Source organism: Castor canadensis, chromosome 7 (genome assembly GCF_047511655.1).
Source record: "Castor canadensis chromosome 7, mCasCan1.hap1v2, whole genome shotgun sequence".
Lineage (NCBI taxonomy): Eukaryota > Metazoa > Chordata > Mammalia > Rodentia > Castoridae > Castor > Castor canadensis.
In genome coordinates this window covers 137868074-137880552 of record NC_133392.1, presented here as the reverse complement: position 1 = coordinate 137880552, position 12479 = coordinate 137868074, and the positions used below count along the sequence as shown (strand labels likewise).

At 42.5% G+C, this 12479-nt stretch overlaps 1 protein-coding gene across 4 annotated transcripts in view; it reads right to left on the bottom strand.

Annotated features, from left to right (window-relative positions):
* Csmd2 (CUB and Sushi multiple domains 2) overlaps positions 1-12479 on the bottom strand; it is a 546763-nt gene that overhangs the window by 445376 nt on the left and 88908 nt on the right. For all 4 annotated transcript variants that reach the window (XM_074080637.1, XM_074080638.1, XM_074080635.1 and 1 more), the window contains exon 3: positions 552-664. In XM_074080637.1, the coding sequence (XP_073936738.1) occupies positions 552-664 (113 nt within the window). The remainder of the gene's footprint in view (positions 1-551; positions 665-12479) is intronic.

Genomic DNA, 12479 nt, shown 5'->3' with positions numbered 1-12479 from the left:
GTGTTAATTTGAATTCTAACACCACATTTAAACAGACTGAAGAAAGTGGAAATTATTTGCATAGCTCAAACCAAAAAACCCTAATCCAGGCTATTACAGAAAAATTGATTATTCTTCCTCTGACTGATGTAAAATTGACTCTCCTACAGTCACTATGTAGGGCTTTCTGCTGCTTATTTTATTTCTTTTACTTAAGGTATATATCTAATTCTCTTATTTTCTAAAGCAACCTGAGCTACCTTATATAATTACGTCCATTATAAAACAGAATTTTAAAAATAGAAGCACAAGAAAACTCAGGTAAAGGGGATGGAGAAGCAGACATTCCCAGGCCTTCAAGATAAACAAGTGAATCTGAGCTCTGATTTCAATTCTTAGATTCCCAGGCAGACAGGAGAGGCCGCTGCAGTAACTGAGTTACTGCTTAATAACCAGCCTTGTTAGGACAGGCTCAAGCTCAGAGTCTGCAGAACCCTGCTCAGAGCTCCTCTCTGCTGCCTGCGGCTGTGACAATATCTCAGGCTGCCATGGCTGAGGCAGGAGGCACCTACCTTCGTAGCTGGCATGAAAGCCCTGGGCGCTGACTGCGTAGTCACTAATAAGGCGGAGGGACAGCGTGGTGGCTGCGCTGACGATGGTGGCCGGCAGTTGAAAGCCAGTGAGCCTGAAACACAGAGAGGTGTGATTAGGGAGAATGATCCTCTTAGAAAACTACACATCCATTATGCACTTATTGAGCACCTGCTGGATGCACAGTGCTAATCTAGGCACAAAGAGTGCTACAGTTTAGATCTTGAAAAATCCTTCAAAGGCCCATGGGTTGAAGGCTTGATCCTCAGTGTTGCCAGGAGGAGGTAGTAGAACCTTTAAGAGGTGGGGCTTAGTGGGAGGAAGTTAGGTCATTGGGGACTTTGTCCTTGGAGGGGGTAATGGGACCCTGGCATCTCCCCTCCCCCACCCCTCTCTCTGTGTCTCTGTCTCTTCCTCTCTCTGTCTCTCTCTCTCTCTTTCTCTCTCTCTCTCCCTCAAACTTTCCCTCTCCCTCTCTCTCAATCTCTACTCCTGGGTCTCTCATTTTGTTTTCTGGCTTTCATAGGTGAGCAGCTTACTCCACCATGTGCTCCTCACCATGACGTGCTGCCCCACTACCAGCTGAAAAGCAATGGAAAAAACAGACCACAGACTGAAACCACCAAAACTGTGAGCCAAAATAAACCCTTCTTCTTTTTAACATAATTGTCTTGGGCATTTTGTTGCAGTAACAGAAAGCTGACTAACACAGAGCAGGATAGGAATAAAGCCTAACTGGAGGCACAGAGAGGGTGTTCAAAGGTAAGGTGATCCTTAGCAGTGGTGATGGATATCAGAAATCTCTGACACAGGAACATGAAGGGGTGACTCCCAGAGGTCATGGCCCAATCCCAGAGCTGAAGGCCTGCCTGCCATGTTTGTGTCTCCTCTCTTCTTTTCTGGCTTCTCTTGCACCCTCCCTTTCTGGCTGAGGTTCTTTGAGGCTCAGAGTAGAATTCACTATGAATTTACAATTGATAACTGTCAGCAGACAGTATTTGTTCAAATACTGAGGAAAATATATCCAACTCTGAGGAGCAGAATGTGGCTGCTTCTTATTACAGAATTTATTCCTCAAAAAGAATGTCTACAGTTTTTATAGTAATAAGTGCTTATTAGTTCAAGAAGAAGGAAAAAAATGTAAAAACGCAACACAATCTAGACATAATCATTTCTGACAGCTGAAATACACAGAGATAGAAGGATCAGCAGATAGGGCCATAGTCAATGAAACACTCTCATACAAATGGATCACGCTGTGCATGCTTTTAAAATTAAAATGTTTACATTTTCTTTCTGGAATTCACACGAGAAAAACAGAGGTGAAACTAAAGGAATTGTTGAGCCTAAGATGATATGTTCGGCCGAAGAGTCATTTTTAAAAGTATAAATCAGAGTCTAGAAGTACTACAGCTATCCCAAGCTACCTGAAAACAGGGATAAAGGTAAATCTTGAATTCCCTCCCAGTGCCCTGATAGGGATGGGAGGAGGCAGGGTAGGTTTCAGGAGAGGATAATGCACACAGGTGGACAAGAAATGGCCAATCCCACACTACCCTGGGCATGAGTATGCGGGGTGAGGTGGTGCATGACTGTAATTCTAGCACTCGGGAGGCTGTAGCAGGAAGACTGTGAGTTCAGGGCATCTTCGGCCACATAGACTGTATAAAAAATTACATACATATATGTGTGTGTCTATGTATATATTATATGTATAATATAGAGACACACATATATAAATGTGTGTATAGTACATATATACACATATATAAACACTGAACACTTGGGGAAAAACTTGTCCACCACTGGGCTTCCATGCATGACGGCCCCTTCTAGAAACCTGATTGTGAACTGGGTGGTGTGGGATTGACCATCTTTTTATCCATCATTGTTCTTTATCCTCTCTCTGAGGCTTACCCTGCCTCCTCCCATCCTCATCAGGGCACTGGGAGGGAATTCAAGATTTATCTTTGCCCCCATTTTCAGGTGGCTTGGGATGTCTGTAGTACTCCTCAGCCCTGTTCCAGACCTCCCATTGCTATACAACATCCTGACTCCCAGGATGTGCCATGAAAAGCATGAGTGCTGGGCTCAGACAAATTAAAGTCAATATTTATTAACTGACTAGATGAAGCCCTTATCCTTCTCACCACCTCAAAATAAACTCAAGAAAAAGTGATTGTGATGTGGGTAACCAAGTAAGTTTCAAGGTCATCTTCAATTATAAAGACATTTAGCAAGGGATCCCTACCTCACTCCATATTCACAGTCTCTCTTATCTTCCCACATAAGTCAAAAATTTTTGTAGAATAATGAAACCATGCATATTATAAGGAAATAAGCTTTTAAAAAGTCATTTTTTCTGGGGAAGGCCTTTCAAAGAATGACATTTTAGAGGACTTCTTTTCTTTCCACCTGTCCATCATTTCTCTAGGGAACTGTCCACAGCCTGGAGTTCTGACAGGTACTCACCTGTTCAGCCAAAGAGCTGGGAAAATGACCAATGATGGCACACTATCCCTTATTTTTATGAACTGGTTCAAGGACTGGAGAAGAGGAGGAGAGGGCACACAATCTAAGTGGGTCATTCTTAGTCTCTCCATGGGATATGATACATAAGATTCTGAAAGTCTTTCATTTTTGGAACTTAAATCAAGACTGGGGTTGCCTGTAGTCTTTTTATCATCACACAGAGCCTATCTGTTTTAGAGAAGATGATATCACTACAGAGATATAAACAAAAGCTGAGCAGTGGGACAAGAAACAGAAGCCTGATGATAGGTTTATGAGACCTTTGATCCAGCCATGCAGAGATCTATATCTTCAAACCCCAGTTCCATGAGCCAACATTCCTTACTTTCCTTTCTTTCTTTCTTTCCTTTTGCTTTTTCTCCAGCTACTTTGATTGGGTTTCTATCTCTTGAAATTGATTGAATACTAATGGATAAAATAGGATACCCCAGAGGCCTTAAATATTAATTTAATTAACTACACGAAAATTAAGAGCACGCATGTGTGACCAGAGAGACTTATAAAAAAGATAGAGAAAAATGCAAACTAGAAAATTATGGATAAAATATATGACAAGAAGAAGGTTCATGTTCGTAACCTAGAGGGAGCACTTACAAATCAATAAGAAAAATATGAGCTAAAGAGGAGAAGGGCAAAGGATATGGACACACAAAACCAGCAAGATGATCCATCTAATTAAGATCACAAAATGGCAATCAAATCCACAAGATTCATTATTTTTCACTTATGAGATTGACAAATATCCAAAGAAAATAGGTCACTTACCAAAAAGATAAGGAAATACTACAAATTACACATATACATTTGACAAATTAAGTGAAAAATGGCCAGTTCCTGATCAGAGGAAAGTAAACAAGCCTCAGACCAAGGGTACCAGTTAGATTACCAGGGCTGGTGGGAGTCCCCTAAAGGGAAGCTATGACTACCTAAGGCTCTCCAGTGGAAAATTCTTATGACCCTCCACCAACTTTATAATTTGGGCTTAGACAATACTTTGGTTTCAGTCAACAAAATGTTTGGGGGACTAAATTAAGGGAAACACCCAACAAGTGTACAGGGATGTGGAACGTGCCACCCCCCAAAAAAAAAATCCCAATAATAAAAGACTCCAGATGCCAGCGGACCAGAGACAGGGGTCCTATCCCAGGGAAGACTGGCAATTAGACTTTACCCATATGCTAGGGGGACCAAATCAAAACTGTTAGTATTGGCAGACACGTTAACTGGATGGGTAGAAGCCATTCCTTTCAGTACAGAACATGCTAGGGGTGTGGTTCAAGTTCTGATCACAGAAATAATCCCTCACTTCAGTCTCCCCAAAAGCTTAAAAAGTGATAATGGGCCTACATTTAAGGCAGAAGTAACTCAGGGACTCTCTCGGGCACTAGGCATAAAATACCATCTCCACTGTGCCTGACATCTATGAGAGTCTGCAAGACACGGTTCCTACCCTTTCTGAGGCCTATAGTTGCCATTATTCTCTTGTGTTTGGGTCTTCCATTTTCAACTTGTCAATTTTGTTGCCTGTCGCTTAGAATCCATCAAACTATAGATCCCCTGATGGAAATGAAAATGACCTACTATCACAGTCCCCTCGATAATCCCTCTGTGGTCAGCCTTGACACCCCTTCATCGCCCCCTTTCACCAGGAAGCAGTCACCAAATAGACTTCGTCATCCCTGTTCCTAACAGCAGTTAGGGCAACCATTGAGAGGGGGCACTTGAAGGGCAGACGGCAGGAGGTCCATGTATTCCCAAAAGGTGTCAATTATCCAGGGGGAAAAAACAAAAAACGCCCCTACTCCTTCCCAAGAAACATCTGTTCCCACCAGAAAGGCACCAAAATCTCTACCTTTGGGCAATAAAAAAACCTACAAAAAAAAAACAAAAAAAAAAAACCCACAAATTTCCATAACTTTACCAATGTGAATAGCCTTATACCTATTAAGGAAATTGAATTAGTAACTTCTACACTTTGCTAAAAAGAAATATCCAGGGCCAGATGGTTTTATTAGAGAATTCCACCAAATGTATGGAGAATTAATGCCAATTTTACTCAAAAAAGTCTCTTCCAGAAACCTAAGAGGAAGGTTATGAGGCCCAAACTCAGATTATGAGGCCAGTATTACCCTGATACCAAAACCAAAGAATGTATGAATAAAGTCAGCAAAGATCAATACTCTAACATGAATATAAACACAAGTTCCTGAATAAATATTAGCAAAGATAATCCTGCAACATATAAAAATAGTCATATACCATGACCAAGTGGAGTTTAGTTTATTCTGTGAATGCAAGGCTGGTTCAATATTTGAATATCAGTTAATATAATCTATGATATATAGAGAAAATTCACATGTCCATATCAATAGACACAGGAAAAGTATTTTGAAAATTTCAGCACCTATTTATGACTGAAAAGAAAAATAACTTTTTGGATAAATTTTTAGATACATTTCTCAAGTTGATAAAAATCTACAAAAACCCAACAGTTGACATCACACTTAATGGTGGAAGACTGAATGCTTTTCCATAAGATTAAAAACAAGGCAAGGATGTAACAATCCAGTTAGAAAATTAGCAAAAGACATGAAGACACTTTACTAAATAGGATATATGAATGGCAAAGAAATACATGAAAAGATACTCAACATCATCAATCACTGAGGAAATGCAAAATAAGACCACCATATTACTACAGAGCCCTTTGAACAGCTGAAATAAAATAGTGACAATACAGAATGTTGGTGATGACACAGAGCAACTGAATTTCTCAAAAACTGCTGGTAGGAATGTAACATACAGTCACTTTGCAAATAGTTTGCCAGTCTTTTTTAAAAAATTCATATGCACTAATTACATAACTCAGCCATTGCACCTCCATGCATTTGTTCTAAAGACATGAAAACTTACATCCACACAAAAACCTGGACATGACTGTTCACAGCAGCTTTAGTCATCTGGAAACAACCAAAATGCCCTATAACAGGTGAGTGATTAAACAGATGCTAGCACCAAACCACGGAAAGCTACTCAACAATGAAAAGGAATGACCACTTGCTACGTGGGACAACTTGGGCACAGCTCAAGGGCTCTGTGCTGAGTGTGGAAAATAAGGGGTTCACTTATTGTTGAGAATTCAAAAACAATGATAAAACTGACTTCAAAAGTCCCCTGTGTGTCACCATGTATCCACAGTCAAAATAACACGAGTCCTCACCTCTTCCTTCATACACTACTGGCTCCAGTTCCTTCGATGTACCATGATCCAGCCTCAGGGGTTTTGCACCTGCTGTTTCCTTTTTAGAATGCTTTCTCACTTTCCTCCACAGCTCTTAGGAGTTGTCTAATTAGCTCTTCATCATTCATGTCTCATCGCAATGTCTCAACATTATTTCTGGAAAGATGTGCTCCTGACCTCCCGGACTAATCTATTCTGCACACAGAGGTCCCTGTGGAGTCAGTGGCATTCTTTATCATGAATCCCTGTATTTTTGAGATTTCCTTGCAGGTCTGGGGAGTGGCAAGTGGACAGCATCTCTAACCCTGCTAAGCTCAGACCTGGTCATGACCGGGCTTCAGCTAAGAAGATTGGGGTGCTGGGAAAGATGCTCTTTTGAGGAGGAAGCCTCAGGTGCCTGGGCATCTCCTGAATCCTCCTTCCCTTTCTTCTGCTGCAGTGATCCTGGGCCACCTGAGGTCAGCTGGGAACTGTGTGCGGCTCCACTAAGCAAAGAGTCTCACAAAGCCTTTCTGAAATATAGCATAAGCAAGAACTAAACCTTGGTGAGTGAAGCCATGAGGAGTTGAGAGTTTTTGTTACTGCAGTGTTTTCCAGTGTAGGTTTTATTACTATTGGGGTATGGTGAGGCTAACAGATCAGGAGGCACTGAAGAGAGGTGGTCATTCATGGTTCCTAAGAGAAGAAGCCACACTGTACCACAGAGCAAAGCACCATGGTTGGTCAGGAGGCAGAGGAGCAAGGGGAGAATGGGAGCACAGCCTTTATGGTGGTTTTCCAAAGAAGGAAGGGGCAAGGCAGGTAAGCAGCTAAGCAGGTGCAGGACTGAGCTACAGGCATAAGACACCTTCTGATACCATCCTGGGAGCTATCACTGGACACCAGCACAAGTGAGGGCACAATACAGGAGGCAGCTGGCTCTGGACTGGTTGCTTCTCATATGAAAGACACCATCCAGTACTGGACTGCTGGCTCCTATCTCAGGCAGCAAGGCCCCAAGATGTCAAAGCATCAGAAATAAAATATATATATATATATATATATATATATATATATATATATATATATATGATTAGCACACACAGCATAACCTGGCCTGTCCTGACTAACACCTCTTTTTCTTTCCTAGCATTTGTCACAGTTCCTAATTAAATGCCTACAGGGGTATATAGTGGGATGATCTTGGTGATTATTTCATTCTGGTCTCCTTGACTAGACTGAAAGCTTCATGATGTCATGATCTGTTCTGCCACACAGTGTCATAGGTGATTCTGATCCTGGGGGGATAGACCACCAGGAAGGAGAAACACCCAGACATAGGCTAAGTAACTTATCGGGAATTCTTCTGCACACCATGGAGTGAGGTGAGATGGAAGGACAACAAAGACTGACTTGAACATGACCTTCTCCCAACCATCCCAGGACAAAGACAGCCTCTGAAAGGGGATGTCAGTCAGGAAAAGGGGCAGAGATAAGCACTTAAAGAACAGAGAGGGGGCAGAAAGTCCTAGTGGGAAGGTGAGATTGTCCCATACTAGGCCCAGCTCAGGGAACGATTAGAGCAATAGGACCTCCTTGGCACATGGAGGCTGGGGGCAGTGCAGAACCACAGAGGGCTGCTCTCTCAACGTGTGTTCCTGGGTATTCATCAATGAAACACAGATCTGGGAAATGCTAGGTTAAATGCAGTTGAGCCAAAACTTTTCAGAAAACAAACAAACTGCTTGCAAGGTAAAGAAGTGCTTTAATAACCTAAGTCAATGTAAACCTCCAAGACAGGAATAGATTATACATACATAATGGTTCCCAAACTCATTTGACCATAGAATCTTTATTCGTAGAGCATTGTGTACACTGAGGTTCTTTGGAACTCTCTCTGAGAAATGATATACCCAGAGAAAGCAGGTCATGGAGCCCAGGCTGTTGCTATACTGGCCAGAAGACTGTTGATTCTCTGAATCTTTGAAGTTCTAACACCCAGACTGACCAAAAGGCACATAGAGAATTCTCTTGCTTCCCAGAGAACTGGAAGCCCTGTCATAAAGCCCCATTTCTGATAGTGAGCCACACTATCTCTAGTTCGTGATCCTAAAGGGTCCAACTAATACAGAATTATCCAGGAATAAACAGTAATACAGCAAATTGGGCCTTTATTGAATGGTTCTTATTTAAGGCTCTTAGCACATCAAACAGTGATATAAAAAAGACATGTCAATTGACCTTGGGAATGAAAGAGCAACATTTGTCATACTGACATGCTTGGCAAATAGTGTTTTGATTTGCCGGCAGCCCTACTCCAGACAGCAGCCACTAGTTAGATACATAAACCATTAAGCTAAAAACAGAACTATCATTATGGGTATCATCTAGTAATTTGCAGGTAATTGATGGACATTAGTCATAATCACACACAAATGCACAGATACACACATATACCCCTGGAGACGCATGTCCTCTCTGCAATTCTCATTTGCATTTCATCACTAGCTTCTAAAACTGGGAAACCTGGGGAAACTGGGCTTTCCATGCCTTTTAGTATATATATCTTAAATCCTTTTATTCTTAGAGCATCTTGTGGACTGGGGTCCTGTGGAATCCGCCCAGTGAAATGATATGCAGAGAAGGCGGGTCACTGAGCTCAGGCTGTTGCTACATTGGCCACAAAACTATTGATGCTGTCTATCTTGGAACCCCTAAAACCTAGAGTGATCACAAGTCTGAAAAGATGGTTCTTTTTTCTTTTTTGGAAGTACTAGGGTTTGAACTCAGGCCTTGGTGCTTGCTTGGCAGGTGCTCTACAACTTGAGCCATGCCTCCAGCCCTTTCTGCTCTGGTTATTTTTGAGATAGGGTCTAGTGCGTTTTGCTTGGGGTGACCTGGACCACAATATCCTCCCATTTACACTTCCCCCACAGTTGGGATGACAGGCGTACACCACCACCACACTCAGTTCTTTTCTGCTGAGATGGGGTTTCACAAACTTTTCTCCTAGGCTGGCCTGGACTGCAATCCTCCCAATCACAGCCTCCCACGTAGCTAGGATGACAGGCACATGCCACCATGCCCAGCTTGTGTAGAGATGTCTTCAAACTTTTTGCCCAGGCGGGCCTCATGTCTTTAATCCTCTTGATCTCAGCCATCTGAGTAGCTGAGATTGCAGGTGTAAGCCACCACGCCTGGCTTGAAGAGGTGATTCTTAACAAGCCGGGCATGGTGGAGCATGACTGTGGTTTCAGATACCGAGGAAGGTGGAGGTAGGAGGATCATGGTCTGACGCAAACTAAAGGCAAAAGGACACGTGATGTTGCTCAAGTGGTAGAGTGCTTGCTCCAAGTGCGAGATCCTGAGTTCAATCCCCAGTACCACACATGCACACACGCACACAAGTGTCCTGTGCTCCAAGATCCGAACATCCTTGTAATAATCCCCCTGACTTCTGAGGTGATCTGGCATTACCCAGATACTGCTGAAAATAAAACAACTTGTGTCCAAAGCTGCTTCTCTCACATGCCCTAGAATCTCCTAGGGGCTCTGCAAGCCTCTGCTTTCAGCCACCTGGATGCATTCATTTTGGGAGGCTGGGTCACCTAACGTAACCATGGTTGGGTAGCCGCACTAGCTTCCAAATCTCCATGTACACTTTCTAGGATGTGCAGCGGCTTTAGCAGGAAGATCTGGAATGGAACCCAGGGGTGTTCCCCACAGAGCAGCAGCTCCTTCTGCAGCAGGAGTCCTCACGCTCTCTTCCCGTGCTCTATCCCACAGCTCTGGGGTTGTGTTGCACAGAACACCATCCAGGGTGGCGTGAGTGATTTACCTGGGGAAAATGGGTATATAATTTGGAGAAATACTGCACATGAAATAGCACCATGGTTTGCAAACTGTACAACACAGTGCTCCAGACTGCTGCCATGAATTTACAAGACTCTGGAATATCTGCGGGTCCAAATGTCTCTATCACCATTTCTCTTGGAAACTTAAAACTTTTGTCTGCAGAGAGTTCACAGTGAAAGCATAAACTAATTTCAGATCTTTGTGAAGCCTGCTTTATTCATGGATTTGTTACACACCATTTTGACCAAGCAGGACCAAAAAAAAGTGGTCCTTTTTTTGAAATTTCAAAAGAAATTTTAAATTTCCATACATGCACTATGCAACTCAGTGGATGAGTTGAGAAGCTCTCAGTCAGTCCTATGTTGTCCTCAGTTGTATTTAAATCATTGTGTGATCTGCTGAGTATATCCCTGCCCTTCGTTTTGTGAAAATCTGCCTCCCCAAAAGCAAATGGCACCTCCAAAACAAGGTAAAAGCCAATGTGCTTAATTTAAATGATAAAATAAAAATTTCAGATTTGCTGAAATCTGAATTTCAGATTTGCTGAAAATCTTGCTTGGCAGATTTTGGGCAGCATCACGGGAAAAATGAATCAAGCATGGACTGGTGGGGTGGCTCAATGTGTGGTAGAGTGCCTGCCTAGTAAGAGTGAGGCCCTGAGTTCAAATCCCAGTCCTGCCACACCAAAAAAGTTGTCCAAAATGAATCAAACATCCACAGTACAGCACTGAATTCTATGCATCCTGAGCATTCGTGAGTATTCCTCAAGGGCGGTCTCCTGGGAACCACAGATCTGCAGATACCAAGGCCTACAGCACACATACCATTAATAAGTGGTTGTGATTGAAATGCTTTTAATTCTTTTAATTTATATTTGTTATCTTTTCCAACAGTTGCAAAGTTGTTAGGGTATACATATTCAATTATTTGGGCTTAACTACTTAATAAATGAAGTTTTACTCATGAAGCACCATGAAAAAATTCACCGAGGCATTACTGAACTTTGAATTAAGAAATTTTGGGAACCTTTGCATTATTGTATTAAAGGCTCTGAGAAGTCCTGCTGCAAGAAAAATAAACACAGTTGAAGCCAGCAAGCCCCATGCTTCTTTTCCACACACAGCCTTATTTGTGACATCAGCTTGGGAAGCCTAAACTGATGTCATCCATGACTTGTTCTATGATCTGATAGGTTCAAAACAGAAACTAGAGGCTGGTTTATTCCCACTGGTAATATTTAGAAATATTTGCTCAGCACCACTCATGCAACCAATTTTGTGCTATGCTTGGTTCTGAGGAAAGAAATTCACAGATGTGGAGTTTGTCTTCAAAAAAAGACATTTACAGAAATTTATCCAAGAATCCCGGCCAACTTCTCATCACCTTCAACCTTACTCTCCTGGACCAGTCACTTCCATCTCTTGCCTCCTAACTGGTCTCCCTACTTCCCCCTTGTCCACCCTCAGACCATCCTCAACACAGCAGCCTGCTATGGATCACGTCACTTCTCTGCTTAGAATCCTTCTGAAGACACTGCACATGATTTGGGAAAAAACCCAGTTTTCATGATATGAAGGCCCTGAACACACCACTGTGTGTTCCTACTCTACCCACCTCTCTCCTTATCACTAACTAGTGTCCCCTTGCTCACTCAGTCTAGTCACAATGGCCCCTTTCTGTCCCCCAAACACACCTGTCAAGTTTCTGCTGCAGGGCCTTTGCACGTGCTGCACCTCAGTTTTCTCCAGCCGTCTCTTTTCTTACCCAGTTGTATATGGTTGGTTTCCTTGTCTCCTTCAGGTCTTTGTGTATCCTTTGCACCAAGGCCTTTGATGACCACTGTATTTAATATTGCAACCTTCCTCCCCTCCTGACCTACTTCCTGGCTCCTGATCCTATTGTCCTATATTTTCTCCATAACATTTACACCATCTAATACATATGATTAATCCTAATTTATTAAGCCCACCTTTCCCCATTAGCATGTGAATTCCATACAAGTGGAGATTTTTCTCCATTTGGTTCACTGATCTAACCCCAGCAATGAAAACAGTGCAGGCGCACCATTATTCATGCAAGTACAGTGACAGAGATGTACCCAGAGAATTTGGCATCACCAGCCTAGCTAATCTAAACAGGTCAATTTTTAGGCAATCATCCAAGGGCATGGGGACCACAGTAGGCTAGGGAGGTCATTTGAAGCCAAGAGATGACACTCAGGGAGAGGAAAGACCCAATCCAGCTTTCCATGTAATTTATGAAATTGTTTCCAACCAATGACAGGAGAACAAATGGATACAAC